At 45.0% G+C, this 21,662-nt stretch overlaps 1 protein-coding gene across 1 annotated transcript in view; it reads right to left on the minus strand.

Annotated features, from left to right (window-relative positions):
• SLC6A11 (solute carrier family 6 member 11) overlaps nt 1-11,396 on the minus strand; it is a 127,725-nt gene extending 116,329 nt beyond the window's left edge. The window contains exons 1-4 of the mRNA XM_021675473.2: nt 11,103-11,396; nt 8,014-8,148; nt 7,757-7,897; nt 4,235-4,325 (exon numbers count right to left, since the gene is read on the minus strand). Coding sequence (XP_021531148.2) covers nt 4,235-4,325; nt 7,757-7,897; nt 8,014-8,148; nt 11,103-11,358 — 623 coding nt within the window. The 5' untranslated portion in view covers nt 11,359-11,396. The remainder of the gene's footprint in view (nt 1-4,234; nt 4,326-7,756; nt 7,898-8,013; nt 8,149-11,102) is intronic.
• Between the last annotated feature and the right edge of the window lie 10,266 nt (nt 11,397-21,662).

Consider the following 21,662-nt stretch of genomic DNA (forward strand, 5'->3'; position numbering starts at 1 on the left):
CAGACAGCCTAGGCAGTCTACTTTGACCAAGCAATGTGGCCCTGACTGAGGTCCCTGGAGTTAGAGGCGGTGTGAAAAGGACAACAGGAGCTCACAAAACCAGCCACACAAGGAAACAACAAAGAGAGGTGAACAAATGTGTTTGAGGAAACTTGATGCAATACTTAAAGAGTGCCGTCACACAGAAAAGGAATTACGTATGCTCTATCAAAGCTCCAGAAGTCAACTCCTGGCTGAATTTAAGGAAGAACTGATTCCTAGCAAAGTGTTTCCCAGACTGCATTTAGTGGAATGCTAGCATTCAGTGGGTGGAGTACACTGGGGCAGAGGCGGAGGAAGGGAAGGGATTCTAATTTATTCCACAGAAAAATAAGTTTGGGAATTTGAGTTCAACAAAGGTAAATGGATATTCTCACTTTCTCACAGAAGGACACAGCTTTCATCCCTTCTCAAACTTATGTGGCTCAAAAGCTTTTCATAAGATGATATGAACATCTAACATAATCTACATTTCACACGATCTCTATATTCCAATCTCAGCTAGGGGGAGAGAGGAATTAGAAGTGTCTGACAAAAGCATAATTGTATGAAGGGGTGTGTGTCCCACTAGTATTTGAGTACTCTTAGGATACAGGATTCAACGTTGCATGGATGACACAGACAGAGATGCAACCTGAATATAAAACTAGAACCATGGGTTCATTTTCCCATGAACTTTCATCTTGAGTAACCAAGTAGCTGGCAGAATGGTCCATACTGACAAGGAGGCAGACAAACTGCCCTTGCCTACTACTTAGTGTCCAAATGAGTGGATAATATGGATATTGCAAAGGGGTCCTGGAATTAATCAATGCTGTTGGGTGAGAGGCTTAATGACAGCATGTGTTCTTGCCAGAGACCACTTTGACTCTTCTCATACAGTATTTTCTAGAACATACTGCCTGACTGTCTGCCTTCCTCATCCACCCATCTAGTCTATTAATATTCATTGAGGGCCTTCCATAGCCTGGCAGTGATGAGTAAAACCAGACAAGGTGCTGCTTCATGTCTGCCTACTGGAGAATACAGACAATGAACAATTACATTATACCACTAATGATTTAATTAAGCTTTTCCATACATGTTACAAAGAGAATGAATGCTGCAAAAACAACAGTAACTGACACAGAGACCTTGTCTGGTCTGGAGTTTCAGGATGGACTTTCTAAACAAGCACAGAAACTATGTTTCGCAGACCCCCAAATGTGCAGGTCCAATACAAGTCTCTGACATTGTTCCAGGAAACTGCAGTCCAATGGGATTGGGAAAGACCACACAGGCCTACCAAGCACAGAAGTCTCCTTTCAAGCACATATCTAACAGATGCTCTATTTGAGACTATGATTCAGTAGGTCTGGGGTAGGTAACCAGGTGATTTAAATGATGCTACTCTGCAGACCACATTTAAGTAGCACTATTCTGTAAGGCAGTTTAAAATGCCTAAATAAATGAAGAACTAGCTATACTATGTTCATGGACAGAGAGGCTCAATCATAAAGATGTCAGATTTTCTCAAATTAACCTATGAGTTCAATTTAATCAAAATTCCCACAGAGTTATTGTTTTTATTGTTGTTGTTGTTGTTTAATTCAACAAACCGATTCTGAAATTCATTTAGAATACTGAAACAATTTTGGAAAAGAACAAAGTGAGATACTTGCCTTATAAGCTCAAGACTTAACAATAAAACAATAGGTGTGGAATGGGCACAGATATAGACAAAGAGATCAACGGAACAGAACAGAGTCTAAAAACAGACTTGTGGTTAAAGGAAATTATATATAGAAGATGGCATTACAAATCAGAAAAGAATGAATGATCAGTAAGTCCTGCTGGGAAAATAGGTTATTTATATTTTAAAACCTGGATTTCTACCTAATATCACATTAAAAACATAAAATTCCAGATGAATTATATTCCTAAATGTGAAAAAGAAACTGTAAAACTCTTAGAAGAAAATATGGAAATTTTTTCAACTTTGGGTTAGGGAACTATATCTTAAATAAGACACCAGCTGTGCAAACCAAAAAGAAAAACTGACAAATTCAACTTCATAAAATGGAAATTTCTGTACACCATAAATAAGAAAGCCACACAGTGGGAAAAGATAATAGTATCTAGAATGTATCAACAATTTCTATCTATAAGAAAAGACAAACAATCCAAATAGAAAAGAATATAAACCTGAAGTTCACAGGTATGGAAATCAAATAGCAAAAACAGACAAACAAAACAAAACATGAAAAGGTGCTTAACCTCACAAGTAATTAGAGAAATGTGAATTTAAAGTAGTGAGATACCGTTTCATACCCAGTACACTGGCAAAACAAAAACTGAACAGACCAAGTGCTGTCCAAAATGTGAAACCATAGAAATTCTCACATTCTCGTTTGGAGTGTAAATTAGATTATTATTATTTTTTGAGACAGAGTCTCACTCTGTCACCTAGGCTGGAGTCCAGTGACACAATCTCAGCTCACTGCAACCTCTGCCTTCCAGGTTCAAGTGATTCTCCTGCCTCAACCTCCTGAGTAGCTGTGATTACAGGCGTAAACCATCACACCTGGCTAATTTTTGTATTTTTAGTAGAGAGGGGATTTTGGCCTATTAGCAAGGCTGGTCTCAAACTCCTGACCTCAGGTGATCTGCCTACCTCAGCCTCCCAAAGTGCTGGGACTACAGGCATGAACCACCATGCCTGGCCTAGATTAATTTAATTTCTTTAAAAAGCAATGTTATATTATATGATAAAACTGACAATGTGTACCCTACAATCCAGCAATTCCACTCAAGGAAGCAGACTAGACATTCACTCTGTGTGCTTAATAATTGTGAGAAATGGGCAACAATCTAAATGCCCATTAAGAGGACCTGAATAAATACAATATAGGCCATTGATAAATGAAATACTCTATAGTAGAAAAATGAAAGAAGCAAACCTACATGTACCAATATGGATACATCTAAGAACCAATATTAAGCAAAGATATAAAGTTGTTATAAAAAATGTAAGTAATGGATACCAGCAACATAAAATTTTAAAATATGGAAGAAAGACCTAGGTGCTATTTGGGGCACATATATGTATGTAGAACAAATATAAAGATGTATATGAGAGTGGTAAATCTAAATTCAGCATAATGATCTCTAGAGAGGGCAGAAGATGGATGGTATCTGGGAAAATAAAAATCACTGCCCCCCACACACATATACTACTATTAATTATCATCAGGTAAGGGAGGCTTCTTCAATGAAGGCAGGTCTTTTCAGATTGCAAAGCTTCAGAAAGCATTTAATCCAGCCTTTGATCTATACAGGAAACTTCTCTCCAATACCTGGGGCAAGAGATCCTTCTACCTCTATAGCAAACTTGCAAGTCAGGGCCACTGGGTATGGTTATACAGGTCGTGCACCACACAATTCTGGAATGTGTATTTCATAATGTAAATGATCGCCCCTTGGGTTGTTCAGTGTGCAATGTACACAATCACACTCAGCAGCCCTATAAGGGTCTCAGATCCTTTAGAACTCTGATAAAACTATGCCAATTTCTGGGAAAATGCCCATCCCACACAACTACTGCTTACAATTTCAGTGGATTCAGACACACCCCCAGCAATGATTGGCAACCCTATACTGGTCAAACACTTCCAGGGATGGGTGCTCACAACCTTCTGAAGTACTTGCGGACAATGCTATGCTGTGAGACCAAGTTCTTCCCTAAGCACATTTGAAATCTGCCTCTTCATAATCTTTATCCATTAAAGTTGATCTCCTTCCTTTCCTTATGACCCTTTAGCAACTGAAAGAAAGCTAACCTGTTTCTCCTAGAGACTTATGCTTTCCAGGCTAAATACACTCTTGACTTAGCTTATTGCAAACAGGCTATATCTCTTTTGCTCAAAATGAATTTTTAAACTGTCTATCCCTTCACCAAGCACTTCCTGCCCTAATAAGCAACTATGCATGCTGACATGTTATTAAAGAACAAGAAAACACTTCTCTCAGCTGCCCCTTTGGGAAACCTCTGAAGATCTGCACTCTTGCTTCCAAAGCCATCGAATGCCCACAGAAGCCAGGAAGTGCCAGGCTTGAAGAAGGATCAGGCTTTTTTCAGGAATCAGGGCAAGACCAACTGAGCAGAACTAGGACAGAGCCCCCACAGGCCAAGGGAGACAAGTTCTTCTCCACTTACTCCCAAAACTCCATGACGGGGGAGGTGGCATTCTGCAGAGACACATGGCTGTAGTTGCTCACATTCAGTTTCTGGAACTCCACACAATTCTCTACAGTGAAAACAAGACAAGAAATACAAGAAAATTAACCTCCATGAAAGCCGAATCCTGAAAAACATTCAGAGCTGATGTGCAACTAGGCGTTTTCATCTAGCTGCTCCAAGTAAATATGCCTCAAAGGGCATTGGGGAAAATCAATACTTTACAAACAGTTAAGAGGCTTGGACTGATTAGAACAGGAGGAAAGGTTTATGGAGCAGGGGGCCTTCTCTCTCCCATTCCCACCCAACACTCCCTATCAAACTCTCCTCTACTCTTGTTCCCAAATGTTCTTTTCTTTTTCCTACTTCCCTGCCTAAGGCCCGCCAGTAGCATTTATCTGTCTGGCTGAAGGGCCCTAGTGGAATAGAGGGACTAAAGGAATGGGTTGTATATGGTGACCTTGGGGCAGTAATGCAGCTAAGACTCAGTTTTTCTTTATGTAAAAAGGGGCTGATGCCACAACTGTCTCATCAAGATGTGATGAATGGAGGAAATGGTATGAGCCTACATGTGTCAAGAATCCCTGGCTTCTTCATCATTCCCTCACTCGATTCAATCAGAAAGGACTTACTGAATACCTCTACTCATTTCACGAAATTTGATGTCCCAGGGAGATTTAATCTCAAGTAAAAGCAACCTAGTGTTTGTTCATCCTTCAAGGTCCAGTGCCCCTGGGCCTTAACCCCTCCTCCAGGAGGCCTATCCCCAATCTCCCTCCCCTGAAATCTAAGAAAGTAAGAATTCAAAGGCCCTCCAAGGAATCACCTTCTCCAGTTCCCTTTATTTTAAGGAGAAAGAATCTCAGGTTCAGAAATAGTCAAGGGACCCCCACCTGTACCCTCTTCCTCCTCTATAAAGTCACTGGCCAGTTGGGGATAGAACTGAGAATAAACTCCAGCCAGGGCTCCTCTACTTTGCCATGGTATTGCCCAGAAAAGTCCATCATCATGGGACCCATGTCCCTCTGTTTAGAGATACCTGGAGCACCAGATCGTGAGCCCCTGAGGGCAAGGCCTCCTGTAACATCCATTCACCTGAGGCCCCTGCACCCCGCACCATGGCCAGTAAGTAGCAGGTGCCTGGCTGGCTTCACTCTTGCATGTCTTCCATCTCACATACGTACGAATGCTCCAAACCACATCTGTAATCTCTGCGGTCAGGCATCACCTCCTATATGTGATGTTTCACACACTGCAAGTATTCATATGCCTTTAGAGAAATGGGATTGCAAGCCAGTTTGCAGTCCATTGGGGAAAATCCCCATCGTCTGCCTGCTTCTTGCTCCTCTTGGCAAGTGCTAACTAGGTTCTGAAAGGAGGTGGTGTGGGGGGTCCTCAGTCAGCCTTGAGAGGAGCCTGGAAACCTGACATTGTAAATAAGATTTCTGAATGTGTCCTGTGTATTTTCCTGGAGACAGGAGACCTTGGCTTTTATTGGATTCCCTAAAATAGGATCTTTCTCATTTTTTTTTTTCTTCCTAGAGTTAAAAAATTTCTCGGACACCCAAGTTGACCAGTCATTTTTATTAAAATATTTAGCCATGTACAAATAAACAATGAATTATAAAGTCTGTGATTATAGTATTCATTCAATGATAAAAGACAAATTAAATTTATAAATAAAATGTCGACTAAACTACAGAACCGACATAATTTAAAGTGATAACAGAAAGTGGATGTGTAGGATAATGCCATTTGGTAAAATTATATTGCTTTCCCAACAGAAAAATGAAACTGACATGTAAGAAGCAGAATCTGTTGAGATCAGGTGGTTTATTCCTCCATGCGCTATTTGAGATTTGATTCCACCATTTTCCTCTGGTTACACTTCTGTAAAACCTTCATTCCCATGGTGTGTTGCATTCTCAACTGGATTTCACTGAGTACCAATGCTCTATTTATGAGTGAAATATCTCTGTTCTTTTTCCCTTGGCCACCATCATTCTATTTGCCATGAATGCATCTTAAATTATAAACATGCATAGAATCAGCCCCTGGAATCTCCTGACTGTCCTCAGTTAAAAGGTGTTTGCTCAGATCATCCAGAACATACGCATATTTTTAAAGCATTCTCAAAATAAGTATACAAAATTAAATTATCCTAGAGGACTCACAAGCCTCTAAGAAAATGTCCTTGAATTTTGGTTTGATAAACATCCCTGTGAGTTCCCTGGGCAAAGAAAGGTTAAAAACTAGGGCCCTAAAGAGAGAAACAGCAAATGCTCCACAAAATGCAACCACCAGGGGTTGGGGGAGTAGGGCAGAGTAAGGTATCACATAGGACTAGAAACCAGATTGCAGGATCTGCTAGGTCTAGCACCTGCTGTTCCTTCTGCTGGTCACCAACATCCTACCCAATCTTACTGGATCTCAGCCCTCAGGATGGCTGGCCACTTCCAGACACAACCTAACCACAGGTTATCATATGGATGGTAAATAGATTAAATTGTATATGCCAATTCCAGTTAAAAAGGTAGCAGCTATCTGGAGCACTACTGGAGAAGGGTTCTAAGGCTAAGACTAGATTGAGAAGGAAAGAGTGCTACAATCGATTAGTGATATCTGCTGCAAGCATAGCCAGCTTAGAAAGGGATTGGCAGGGATATGCCCTCCTTGGATTATAAAACTCAATGCTAATAGGAGAAGATATGGAAAAACAAACAGTACATCAGAATCAAAAATAATCTAAAAGATTATCCATTCCAGCAGCGGTGGGGATGGGGGCGCTGAATTCAAATGTCAGCTGGGTTGAATCAGTAAAGTAAATGAATAAAGTGAGCTGGGTGGGGTTTGTGGTAACTTAGGGACAGATGTGTCATTGAAGGCAATAGCCACCTATTGGCTGGAGCCACTGCTGTCAAGCAGGAAGGTGGGTGTGGTGTCATGAGATCTTTTAAGTTTTTAAAAGAGGCTGGAAATCTGAATTTTTCATGTGAAGGTCTTCCAATTTTTAAATTTTGGCAACCAACTCCATTTTTAAAGTTTGCCATTCACTGATCTAAAGGCTGGTTGGCCTGTAAGTCCTCTGTCTCCAGCCCTTGATCTGTTCTAACCCATTTTACAGAGGAAAACTTGACACTAGAGGCAAGACTGGTATTAGAGCCCTACTCCCTCCCCCGAGTCTAAGTCTAGCGCTTCTTCCTCACACCCCCATCCTACCCTCAAAGGGTTCAGTCTCTGCATTGGACAAAGAGAGGACAGAACATCTCCATTCTCCTAACATGCCAGTTCCTGGGCCAATGCTCAGCTCAGGCTTTAGGGCTGCAACTCATAGAATGTACCAGAACAGGTGCAGAGCTGACCCTGGTTTCAGCAAGACCACCCTAGAAAACTGGACTCACGACGAGAGGCCAGGGAGCAGGACTGGCCTGGAGGGCATGAACACATCCTAATCCCAGGTCACCCAGCAGGACCAGCAGAGAGACCTCCGTGGGGCCATACCTGTGTTCCACTCATGCCCACAGGTAGCCCAGGGTAGCTCAGTAGTGAAGCAGTTGCTCAGGTAAAAAATGGCCCATGCCAGGATGATGATGTAGTACACATTCAGATGGGCCTCAATCACTTGCGTTGCATAGCCAATGCCTGAAATTCATGACAAAAGAAAGGAAGCAATTTGAGTCTGTCTTTCCAAATCAATCTGCCTTTGCAGTTGACATTCCCTGGGCAAAATTTTATTTTCTCATTAACTCAACACATACCTTCAAATAAAGGGCAAACTTTCCTCCAACATGTAATGCCACCTTCACTTGTGAACTGCCCCAGAGCTGTCTCCAGGAAAAAAACAGGAATTCCACAGCAAATAAAAAACACCACATAGGGAATCAGGAACGCCCCTGTAAGGATGCAAAGGAATGAGATGAAAACTGTCCCTGCCATTTCATACTTGGTGCAAGAACCCCTTAATAAACATTGACTATAGCCCAGATACAATGTTCCTTGAACTGGAGTTCAAGTTCCCATTATGAGGACCAGAGTCAAAAACAGGGCTAGGTTTGTATAAGTCTACCTCATATCTCCAAGCCTCAACTTCTCCATCTGCAAAATGGAGCTTCAGTCTTTAATAATCACACTGCTTCTCTCATAGAATTATAATGCAGCTACGATGATAATGTAAAACAAGGTGTTTCATTTGCTCATTTTTTTTTTAAATTTACATTTCATCCTCTAGCATGGGTCAAATTCATTCCCTCCCTGAATGTTGCACTCTTCTTTTTCATTCTAAAGTGACCTCAACAGACCAGGTGAGGGGCATCCCTTCCTCTTATTTACTTTGGAAGTGACTGGCAAACAATTCTTCTCATAAAGAAAAGCGTTCTCAGGAAATTATACAATGAACAATATCAAGCCTCAAATAATTAAGTACCCCTACACATGAGGCCCAGGTGTGGTGTCAACTTGCAAGGAGTTTGAGACAAGAATCTATCTAGCAAAGGCTGGCTTTGAATCAGTCCAGGAAAAGACCACCCTAAGCATTAGTGTTCCTATCTTGAAACACAATAGCCCTTGCCTAGGCCTTTCTGTGAAACAAATTAAGTGACTGAGGCGAACATGAGCTATTACACCCAGAATGGGGATTTTTCCAAATCCCTCATTCTATCCCTCCTGTCTAATAACAAAGAATGAAAACACATGCTATTTGCCACCATCTGATCTCACAAATGAAGGCTTTAACTGAAAGTGCTTTTTGCTAAATGAAGTCTCCTTGACTGCAAGGATTAATAGCAACAATTTTGATCAATCCTGATAGCACGACCATATCTATCAGGGTTTGAAAGGGTCTTAGCTTTTCTGGGCAAGCAGCCAATTTAAAGTTTCATATTGGGAAAGAAATACTTTAAACTATTGTTGTGATCTATAAGGCAGTGTGGATGCTTTTTTAAAAAGGTAAACAGTTGAGAAGCAGATATCCCAACTGCATTAGAAAGCAAAAAGTGTGGGAAAAGAGATAAGTGGATCTGTTTACTGAATCTAAAGCGAGGTAATTAAAACAGCTGCAGCAGGTCCGCTAACATGCTGTTATTTACCTGTGAACCTTCTAGAATCTAACGAATGACACTTTTGGAAAGCCTTTTGACCTGTGTATTCACAAAGCTACTAACCCTTAGGATAATGAACTCAATCAAACCAAGAGATCTCTGTATCCCATGGAAACTCTTGGCAAGTCAGAGGAGGAAAAAAAAAACAAAACAATGACTCATTTTAAAAACTTTACTCACCACAACCTTTCTTTAAAAAAAAATTCGTGACAGAATTTGTAATTAACTCAATTTACCCTGTTTTCTGCTTTTAGAAATGCTTTCTGTTGCGTTTTTTTTTTTTAAGATGTTAAAACGATTTGTGCCTGGGGACTACCCTAGGTTTCCACAGGTTTCCAAGTGGAGGCAGCTTACAAACACTGAATCTGCAAAGAGAGGCGGGATTCACAGCTGAGAGCACAGGGCACGTTGGGGGTCTCCAAGTCTACTCCCTCTCTCTCCCTTGCCAAGCCAACAACACCGGCGGCCACTTCATTGCCAGTGTAGAGCAGGCTTGGAGCAGCCTGTGCCTTCAGGATGAATGTCCCCAAAGAAAGGGCCAGGGCCAAGCAGTACCCTTCTCGCTCTCCCGGCAGCTGCTCGCACAGGAAGTCCTGCTTTGCACAGACTCACAGCGTGGTCCCTGCCAGCCAACTTCTGAGCCACCTTCACTGGTGTTTGGGAATTTGCTGGAGGGGGAGGGATACAGCAGAGAGAGGAGGGAATACACAGATACAGACTCTTTCTTGGAGAAACTGGGCCACCAAAGAAGGTTTTACAAGATCCCTTGCCATGGACCTGCCCAGCTGTCCTGCTAATATGACAGGAGGGGGTCCTGAAGGCAGGATCCCCTTCCCTGAGCTGGGAGAGTTATGGATTCACTGCTGCATTTTTTGCCATACTGACTTTGAGAGGCTGTCGCTGGAAAAGACTCTCATCACCATCCTTTCCCTCTCCCCTTCTACGTCTCTACGGCAGAGGATCAACATTAAATCAGTGTTGCTGCTGTTTGTCGTGGGTGACTCTCACACCGGTAAAACAAACTGCTTGTTGCCAATTCTTCCACCAGAGGAGCCTCAAATACTGGCCCTAGAAATGGGCTTAAGAACAGATGAAAGACTAAGCAGGAAAGCACAGAGCAATGCCTCACCTAAAAGTTCTCCCTGTTGTGAGTCCAGTCCCCGTTTAAAACAAGGCCTTTGACGTCAGAATCCCATCTTTATTTTTGGTTGAGACTTCTCTGACCCTCAGCTTCCTCATCTGCAAAATGGGTATACCCCTGCTTACGAAAGTAACGGTGAGGATGAGATGAGATGATATAGGTCAAAGGTGCCCGGCACTTCAGTAAGCGCGCAAAAGCTGAGACCACTTTGATCATCAGGAGTCCCTTCCCCACAGGCCGTTTTCCCAGTTAGGAATGCTGAGGCTCAAAGGGGCCAACTGTCTCCTGCCCGAAAAACCAGGGTGGGTACCCAAAGCAAGGGCTCCCCGGCCTCGGTCTGCACCCCATGCTGGGGACAGAACGCGGGCAAGTCCCTGCGCTGGCAGGTGGAACCCCTCAGGTGCGAACTGGCACGCGCGCGTGCGCACGGGCTCAGGCGGGCCGCGCTCTGGGGTGAGCTCACGCGCCAGGTGCCTGGAGTCGAGGTTCTCCGCTTCGGTTCCGCTCCACGCAGGCGCGGGAGGGGGTCTCGTGCTCGCCCCTGGCTCCCCGCCCCCACCGGGCGGGTGGCGCCCCCTCCCCTTCTCCTCCCCGTCGCCTGTCGCCTCACCTCCTCCGTTCTTGTAGCACAGGTAGGGGAAGCGCCACACGTTGCCCAGCCCAATGATCTCCCCGGCTACGCTCAGCACGAACTCCACCTTGTTGTTCCAGTGGCCGCGCTCGTGGACCGCCTTGTCGCGCTTGTCGCGCGGGTCGCGCGCGGCCGCCGCGCCCCCGCTGCCGCCGCCGCCACCCGGCGCCTCGGACTCCCGCGTCTCCTCGGCAGCCTTCCCATTGCCCAGGGGCAGCGCCTTCTCCGCCGTCATGGCCGCGCTAGCTGCCTCGTGCGCCCGCCCGGCTCTGCGCCGCCGCCCCGGGCGGGCTGGCTTTTCAGGAGGCGCGAGCGGGCGGGAGGGGGAGGCAGGGGGTGGAGCTGAGGGACCGGGCCGGGCCGCGCGGAGACCGGGACTGGGACGCGGCGCAGCGGCCGGGCCCGCAGGACTCCCACGCCACGCCAGCCCGGCTGGGCCCGGGAGCCCGCGAGCACCTTGCGCGCGCCGAGCCCCTGCAGCGCCCGTCCTTCCCGCAGCCCTCGCCACTGGCCTGCTGGGACAAGCGTCAAAGCGCCCAGTCAGGCCTAGGCCGGCTCCACTCACCAAACCCCAAAGTTCTACCACGGTCCATAACCTTCAGACGCTTGGGCCTCCGTTTCACATCTCTAATGAGAGGAATGGGCTCCAGACCAGACATCTCTAACCTGAACTTACACACCAGGCACCTGTGGGTCTTGTTTAAACTGCACATCACGGTCTAGTAGGTCGGAGTAGACTGAAGAGCCTGCAAGTCTGACGAGCTCCCCAGCGATGCTGATATGTCTGGTCCGGGGACCATACCTTGAGGAAAGGGGAGTAACTGGTCCGGGGACCATACCTTGAGGAAAGGGGAGTAAATGGACTCGTGGCTTTTTCCCAGCCCTAGACGCCTTGCAGGTCTTGTTCATACTGGCGTCTGCGGCTCAGCGTAGTGAGTCAGGACCGTGTGGGGGTTAAGTGCTTGCGTCTGGAAACAGGTGAATCTAAGTTGTGTGACTTTGGCCAGTCATCTGATCTCTCTGTGCCTCAGTTTCCTGTTCTGCAAAGTTTTAATGTAGGAGGTGGATTTTTAGGTGAAAGGTTATTGAGAAAATGCTTATAAAGTTTTTGGTACATTACAAGTGCCCAATGAACATTAGCCATTGTTAGTATTATCACATAATGTGCAGACATACACACATTTGTCCATCTTGTATAATATTTGTCTCCTGACTTAATCGTAAGGATGAGATATACTGTCCCGTTCATTATAATAGTCACAGAACCTAGCACAAGACTTTGCGCATAGTATGTGCTCAATAAATATTTGTGGCTAGATAGGAAGGAAGGAAGGAAGAAGGAAAGACGATTAAAGCTGCTGGGGGCCACAGAGATGAACAGTTCCACCTCTTCCATTGCACAGGCCTGGAGAAGTCCAGCCATGTGAGCCCCCACCAACTCTGCTCTCCATCTGTCCCTCGGAGCTCCCTCTGGAGCTCTCTCAGGGACGGGCTCCTTTCTTTGTATCCTTCAAACTCCTGCCTTCAGCTTCTCCTTTCATTCTGGCTCACAACTGCTCAAGTCTCTCCCCACTTCCATCTCCCCAGAAAGCCCTTCCTTCCACCATCTTCCCCTTCCCCTCCCCCCTGCACTATCATATTTCTTGAAAGAGTAAGTTGACAGGCTGCCAGCCCTGTCTTCACCTCCCACACATTCCTCAGCCCACGGCAATCTGGCACCCACCCCCACCACTCCTCTGAAAATGCTGTGACGTCCTGGACGCCCTCTCAGTTTGGCAGATTCTGCCGTTCCTTTTCTATCCCCATCCTGTCTGGCCTCTAGGTAACTTTCTGCACCATTGTCCCCTCCTTTGCTTCTTAAAATTCCCACTGGTGTGGTTTTCTTGGCATTGCCTGATGCAGCCACTGTTTCTCTCCCTGCTTCTCTGGTTCTCCTTTCTCTTTCCTTAAATTCAGCCTTTCTTATATCTTAAGCCACTGAAGTAAATGTGGGTGCCTCCCAAACCTCTGTCCCCATGTGCTGCCCAGGTTTTGTTTAAAAGCAAAGATCCTGCAGCGTTCAGGGTTAGAGTACACTGAATTCAGATTGATGTGGCTTCACATCCAAGCTCTGCTTAGTTGCTCTGTTACCTCTTTGCCTCACGCTTTTCATCTGTTAAGTGGGCTTCACATTATTTCTGACCTCATAGGGTGGGTGCGGGGGTTAAAAGCCTCAGTAGGAGCTCTGCAAACAGTAGCTATTCTTCTTCTTCCTGTTTTTTTTAAATACAGAGTCTCACTCTGTCACCCAGGCTGGAGTGCAATGGTGTAGTCTTGGCTCACTACAACCTTCATCTCCCAGGTTCAAGCGATTCTCCTGCCTCAGCCTCGCGAGTAGCTGGGATTAGAGGTGCCCACCACCACACCTGGCTAATTTTTCTATTTGTAGTAGAGATGAGGTTTCACCATGTTGGCCATGCTGGTCTCGAACTCCTGACCTCAGGTGATCCGCCTGCTTCAGCCTCCCAAAATGCAAGGGTTACAGGCATGAGCCACTGTGCCTGGCCGGTAGCTATTGTTTTTACTGTGGGGAGGAGGAGGATGCTTAGGTCATTCCCTTGCTTAAAAGCCCTAATGGGAGGCCAATACAGCAAGACCCTATCTTTACAATTTTTAAAACAATACTTAGCCAGATGTGGTGGTGTACACCTGTAGTCCCAGCTACTCAGGAGCCTGAGGCAGGAGGATGGCACGAGCTTGAACTCTCTTAGGATCTGTAGGCTGCAGTGAGCCGTGATCATGCCACTGCATTCCAGTCTAGAATACCACACAAGACCTCACTGTAAAAACCAACGAAAAACCTTCATTGGACTTCCTTTTCCTACAGGATAAAACCAAATTCCTAACCCTAATATTTAAAATCCCCCCTCAATCAAATTTTTCCAGCCTTTCCTTCTACTTAATGCCATTTCTCTGGTATTTTTGTTTTCTTTTGGATGATCCTCAATGCTGTATATAGAATGGACAATAAAGGAAGGAATTTATCTTCAACCTCAGTTGTCCTTACACAGGGTAGGCACATCGTAGCTAGGAGTCAATTTGTTGAATGAACAAGTACATCAAAAGTTAGACATGTTCCTGAATCTTACTATTGCAATATTAGGCTGTCACTCCAGAATCTGTGCAAAGCTCCTTTGAAACTAATTACATTTTCGCTTTGTGCTGGTGCTCAGCGTAATTAGCTCCAGGAATTGACTTCCTCTGAGCAGCTGTGATTCTACGAGACCTGCTTGGGAAGTAACACTGAACCAGCATGAGAGGGCTGAGCCTGGCCATCATCTGGTCTGGGACCCAGGCCCAGTTTTGCTGATGGATGGTTCTGTGGCGTTGGGTACACCACCTAATCTCTCTGAGCTCTGGTGTCCTTGTTTCATTCAAATGAGCACAATTATGCCCATGTCCCAGTGTGGTCATCAAGGCAAAATGAGATCACGTGCAGGGAAGAACCTTGTAAAAATACTAATGTTGCAAACTCACCTCTCAGGTTTGAATGGTTCCCTTTGTAAAAGTTAACCAGGTCAGTTTCCTATTTGAATTTAGTAAGTAAATATTTAAAGTCCATCTCCTTGGTTATTTTATGGCCCTTGAAAAGCCTTAATCTTTTTACTCTGTTCTTATCCCGAAGAGCCCTCATCTGCTTCCTCATTGCAGGACCTCATCTCTAGACCTTTGCCACTTCATCATTTCTTTGTTGACGGACAGTGGGCTGAAGACCACACACTGTCTGTGGGGTCGATATGCAGGGATTGGGACACAAATGGGATACACACCTTATCCCCAGGGCTGGCCCTAATGCAACACAGCACAGTGGTTAAGAACACTGGTTCTGCAGTCACACTGCCTGATTTCAAAGCCAACTCCAAATGACCTTGGAAAATGACTTCATGTCTCTGAGTTTCCATTTCCTTATCTGTAAAATCAGGGTACTGATAGTACCTACCTTTTAGCTGTCATGAGGATTAAGCGGGTTAGTATTTGTAAAGCACTTGAATTTGTGCTTGATATAGACATGTTTGTTATAAGCAGTCTTCAGAGAACAGAAATGTCATGCCTGCCTTATTCCTTTCTTGGGGCAAGTACTCAATGTCTTCCATCTTCTGGAAATAGCAGTTGCTGTCCTGAAGGCTCATTTAAACTTCACCATTGCTCATGCATTCATTCATTCACCAAATGCTTTGGTTTTTTTTTTTTTTTTTTTTGAGACAGTCTCTCTGCCACCCAGGCTGGAGTGCAGTGTGCTATCTCAGCTCACTGCAACCTCCACCTTCCAGGTTCAAGCGATTCTCCTGCTTGCCTCAGCCTCCCAAGTAGCTGAGATTACAGGCACCCAACACCATGCCTGGCTAATTTTTGTATTTTTAGTAGAAATGGAGCTTTACCATGTTTACCAGGCTGGTCTCAATCTCCTGACCTGAAGTGATCTGCCCACTTTGGCCTCCCAAACTGCTGGAATTACAGCCATGAGCCACTGTGCCCAGCCTTGCTTTGGCTCTTTAATTATTTTCCAGATGCAATATTGGTCACTAGGGAGCAATACCAGATACATGGCCCACCTCAATGGTATGCTAGAACTGGCTCACATTAGCTCATGACAGCCAATTATTGCATTTTCAGGGATTTTGTGAGGCGTTATTGTTGGTGTCTTGAAATCTGCCATGGTGGTTGTATTTACACCGTGGGAATCTGTAAGCATCACAGATCAGCCCCACCCTCACCAGCCAGTGTGCAGGCCCCATTGCAGGATAGTGGAGGAGGTAGCTGTTAACCAAGCCATCACAGAGATGGAAGTTAGAGGTGCTGGGCAATGTGCAAAGGAGAGGGCTGTATTGCTAGAGAGCTTGTAAACCAGCAATCTGGCCATGGCAAGGAGATCAAGAGAGCTCCCTGAGCAAGTGACAGATGAGCAGGAGCCTGAAGGAAAAAGAACAGTGAACTGGACAAGGAGGGTCTGGGGTTCTGGAGGATGCTCGCAGGGTCAAGCCTGGAAAGCATGGTGTGGAACAGGATGTGCTTGAAGGTGACACATTTTTAGCAGTGGGTGCCATGAGAGCACATTCACATTGTAAAAAGATGACTTCTGCCACAGTGTGAAAACTGGATTATAGGGTGGGGTCCTGGGGCGGGGGATTGGGGAGTCAGTGAAGAAGCTACTGCACTGGTCCAAGCAAGAGGTGATGGCAGCTTAGACTGGAGAGAGGAGAGTGATATTGAAGGGTAAACTCACAGGACTTGACCTAGGACTGGATATGAGGATGAGGGAAGGGAAGATGTCAAGTACATCTCCTGGGTTAATAGAACTACAGCAGCCCATCGAGAGGGTAAAAGTCCCCCTCTACTTTGTGCCAATGCACCCACAGTTGTCTTACTTAGGGTGTGATAAACCAGAACCATTGGGTCAGTGGACTGTCTTCTGATGTGTGGATGGCTGCCAAACCAAAAGCCTACGTGGTGAACCAGAGTTGGAGAGGAAGCAAGAAGGAGTTAGATGCCAGGAAGAACTTCCTACACGTCATTCAGTGACAGAATAATATGCCCTAGGCCTGGTGAGCCACATGAGAGAGGTAGACATGCAAGCTGAACTGTAATAACTTAAGGCAGCGATACCATGCAGGGACTTCCCAATCACTGGAGTCTGAGATTGGATTTCTGAATCATGAGAGTCTGCAGCTGTAATGTTCTGTAAAACCCTTACCTTGTTACTACCATCAGACTTTTCCTAGTAGGTTTGTGCGTATGATCCCAATTCTTCACCCTTCCCTGTATGCATGCCATCTACCATATAACTTTGCACCACCCACTGCAATACACAAGTTCAGCCATATGACTTGCTTTGGCCACTAAAATGAGGCAAAATTGACACGTGTCAATCCCAAGCCCTGCCTTCTTGGACTTCTGCCATGACCACAAGAAGGATGTTCCCAGGTCAGTCTGCTGGTCCAAGAGGAAGACTGGATACACACAGAGCAGAATGGCCCTCACTGAGGTGCCCCCAGGAAATCCCAGACTAATGCAGAGGCCTCACCAGACTCACAGATGTATGAGCAAACCCAACCCACATCAGCCATCTCCAGCCACATGACTTACAAGCTACAATAATAAATGTCTGCTGCTTTGAGCCACTTGGTATTGGCTTCTGCTCATGCCCTTCCCCTTTCTGGAAGCTCCCCTCTGCTTATCAGATACAACCCACCCTCTTAAGCCCCTGTTAATGCTTACCTTCTAGGTGAGTTCTAGAATGATTTTTCTACCCTCTCAAATCTCAGGGCTCCTTGACGACGGTAACTCCTAAGGTGAAGCATCATTTTGCAACCTTTACATACCAGATTTAGGAGTTACCCTGGTCAAGTAGCTGTAGAAACATTTCTTCCTTTGATGCCCTCATTGCTGGTTTGGGGCATGATCTTTTTACTGTTAGGGCCAGAATCAAGGTGGAAGGTGGGGTGACCTCTCCTGGTAACATGTCCTTCCCTGGACCCACGGGCAATCTCCTAAATCTTTATGCCATATACTCATCTTCTGCCACAATGCCTAAGACATTTCTTTGAAAGAAGTAAATACTATAAGAACTACCCATTTTGTTCCACTGAAATATTTGGATGAGTGAACATGAACAGATGATAATTCTATTTGTATACCATTTCTATTTGTAGTAGCGAATTATTGGTCCCAACTTCTCACTCTCTCATAATCATATTCTCCATCCCCACTCCTGCTGTGGCCCATGGTTGACAGACTTTGCTTCTCCAGACCTTGACTTTGGGCTCAGCAATATGATTCACGTTAGCCAAGCAGGGGTTTAAAATGTGCTTGCATAGTTGGGCTTGCCCCCTTATCTGCCTACATGAAAGGACATACGTCATGTAGCTGCTGCCTCTCCAGATTGGGCCCCAAAAGGAGATAATGGATCAGAGATACCTTAGCCAGAGCTTCAGATCCACAGCCTAAAGCAGAGCTGCCCCAGCCACCTGCAATCACAGGAATGAGAGATAAATGCTCATTGTTACAAGCCACTGAGATTTTGAGATTGTTATGCAGCATAGCTGACTGATACACATCTCAGAGCCTGTGCTTAGGCCCTCATGTATCCTGTCTCTGTTAGGCTGCACGGCATTGTGGGATAGGGATGGTAATATATTTATTCTACAGATGAAGAAACTGAAGCTCAGGTTGAGCAACTTGTCCAAAATCACACGTTGGAGCCAGAATTCACACGCAGTTCTCTGACTTACACTCTGTATTCTAGAGGGTCCCACTTCAGTCCTCTTCTAGCCAGAAGAGGTTTCATCCACACAAAATTTGCCTTCTCTCATTGATTTAAGTAGAAAATAGATGGGACAAACTGAAAGTTTTTTGCATCTGAGAGAAAACGCCCAAGAATGTGGGCTTAAAACTTAATGATTGGGCTGGGCATAGTGGTGGCCCATGCCTGTAATTCCAGCACTTTGGAAGGCTAAGGTGGGAGGATTGCTTGAGGCCAGGAGTTAGAGACAAGTCTGGGCAATATTGTAAGACTCATTTCTATTTTTTTAAAAAATAATCATTGTGTCCTGGATTCTAACCTGGGAAGAAAAGCCCCTATGAAGGCCTATTTCTATGAGAGAATACTTTCCAAGTTCCAAGACACTGAGTTTACGCTCAGCCTCTGTGCTACAGTTCTTCTGGATGTGGGCAGCATCTGTGTGTGTGAATGCACACAGTTCCTTATGTTCTGAGTTTCCCTGTGTTTAATCTCCTTGCTATCCTGGCTCAGATGTCTAAAGTCAGTGGCCTGTCATAGACGTTTACATTTACCTACAGGTGGGCTTTCAGGACGACTGCATTCAGCCACACAGGCTGTGAATGCTCAACTTCAGGGGCACCATTCACATGGTCACTCTGCAGTGCCTCCTGGAGTTGTGCAACAGGAGGACCCTAAGCCTCATCATATTATAGGTCAAAACTGCCCTTAGGTCACTCAGTTGGCAAGTTGCCCTTCCACCCTTGTGAAATTAATCATGTATTTCTTGATGATTATAAGCCCATCAGTTTCATATCTACAGTGGCTTGTAGATGTATATCAAGGCCCAAACATTTCTTAGAGAGGATCGTAAACTAAGAACTGAACAACTGTAAAAGCTACATACAGCCCCAAATCATAACTTATTGGTTCAGAGCCTCTCTGGAAACAATAACACCCTAAGCAGTGTTTTCTACCACTTTCTTTATTGTGACCCATCTCTCTCACACACACACACACACACACACACACATACACACACACACGTAATAATGGAGGAACTTTAAATTTTCCTGGTAATCTAATACCTTCAACTCAGAGCAAGCCCCTAGTTGCTCCTAAAACCAGCAATGGCTATTGTGTGTGTCTACCATGTGCCAAGCAATGTGCTATGTGTTGGTGTCTCAGAAATGGTTTTGGCCTTTCAGTGACATTAAAAAGATAATAAGCTGGTATGGCAGCACTCAAACAGAGATGGGCATGGGGTCCTGTGAGGACACAGGGGAAAAGGACAACCCTCCTTCTGGGAGATTGCCTAAGACTTTGGGGACAAGGTAACATTTATGCTAAGCCCTTGAAGTATGAGTGGGGAAAGGAGAGAAGGCTATTCCAGGCAGAGGGAACAGTGTAGGCAAAGGCCCAGATATGGGAAAGCGCCTGGTGGGTTTGAGGGTGTCAAGTACCTAGAACATGTGCTTACTAGGTGCTTTAAATGTGGCTGGTCCTAATGGAGTCGTATATAACACAGTCTAGATTTTGAAGACTTAGCATTTTTAAAAAGAATGTAAAATGCTTCATCAATATTTTAATACTGATTACATATTGAAATGATAATTTGCATATATTGGGTTAAATGATTAAGTAAATTAATCTCATTGTTTTCTTTATACTTTTTAAAGTGTGACTCCTAGAATACTTTACATTACTATGATGGACTGAATTACATTCCTCTAAAATTCATATGTTGAAGCCCTAACCCCAGTTCCTGAGAATGTGACTGTGTTTGGAGATAGGACCTTTAAAGAGGTGATTAAGGTTAATGGAGGTTATATGGGTGAGGACCCCATTCAATAGGACTAGTGTCTTTATGAGAAGAGGAAGAGACAGTGATGTGTGTGCCCAAGGAAAAGGCCATGTGGGGACACACAGGAAGGTGGCCACCTGCAAGGCAAGGAGAAAGGCATCTGGAGAAGCCAACCCTGCTGACACCTCAATCTTGGACATCCAGCCTCCAGAACTGTGGGAAAATGAACCGTTGTTTAAGTCATCTAGTCTGCAGCATTTTTGTTATAGTAGTCCTAGCAAACTAAGAAGACTACTTATGTGATTCATGTTACATTTCAATTAATGGGCATTGATCTCAAAAAGTTGGGGCACTGGAAGGCAATAAATTAAGATCTGAGCCTTTCATTCAGCTATGGGATGAAATGAGCCTGTGGACCTGCCTGATGTGCCATACGACTCACGGTACCCACCACTTGCTGCTATGTGAGCCCCAGTGTCCACATTCTTACTTTCTCTGTGCATCCTCTGAAGCATCTGTGGCTTTGACCCTGATACCTGTGTGGTTGTTGTACTCCCCAGAGTGGCAGCTCGAGCAGTGAGTGTGCCCGCTTTTCTAAGCCAGCACTGTCCAGTTGAGATATAAAGAGAGAAGGACTTGACTCTCATTTCTGGGCTACCTGGGAAAAAAAATTGGCCCATGCTCAAACCTAATTTAAGTACGCAGAAGCCAACCAAGTAAGTTCTCAGCTGGGCTATTTTAGGTCTCAAATCGGAGATATTGCTGAATCCAAGTCAGATGGCTTTCTGCCCGAGTCTGGGTATTCAGCCGTGATTTAGAGATTAGCCACCCCTAGTGGGCCATTTCCTGCACATCAAGCTGTGAGTTATGATGTGCTGTGCCCGAGTCTAACTGCCCATCTGTTCTCCTCTTTGAAGAATGGCAAGGGTACAGGTGTCTGTCACTGCCCCAAGCAGAGTTTTCTCAGCTGTCTCTTTCACAGATTCCCTCATTCAGTCCACACAACAAATAGTGTGGTTTGTATTCTCATTATCTCCAATTTACATTTGAGCAAACCAAGACTGGAAGAATTTGAATAGCCCACATAGTTTGTAAATGGGGTCAAAAGGACTTGTACATGGGTCTCAGGACTCTAGAGCCATCTTTTCATTGCCTAGCCTGGCCTTAGTCTTACAGTGTCATCTGGCTTCCCAAACTTCAATCATAAGACTGTGTTAGTTAAGATAATGCTGGTAGCTATACCAGATAAACCCTCAAATCTCATTACTTTAACACCTTTGAGGTTTATTCTTACTTATGCAAAGTCCTATGCAGATGTTTGGCAGACAACCTTCCATGCAGTGATGCAGGGATCCAGATTCTACCCATGCTGGAGCTCTATCATATTCAACATGGGGCTCCCAAGATCTCTCTGGGGCATTGCCCACTGAAGGATGTGACTGGCAGACAGTACAGCAAGTTGTAGTTGCATTCCACTTCT

Source organism: Aotus nancymaae, unplaced genomic scaffold (genome assembly GCF_030222135.1).
Source record: "Aotus nancymaae isolate 86718 unplaced genomic scaffold, 86718_ANA_hifiasm-v0.15.2.pri h1tg000046l, whole genome shotgun sequence".
NCBI classification, from domain to species: Eukaryota; Metazoa; Chordata; class Mammalia; order Primates; family Aotidae; genus Aotus; species Aotus nancymaae.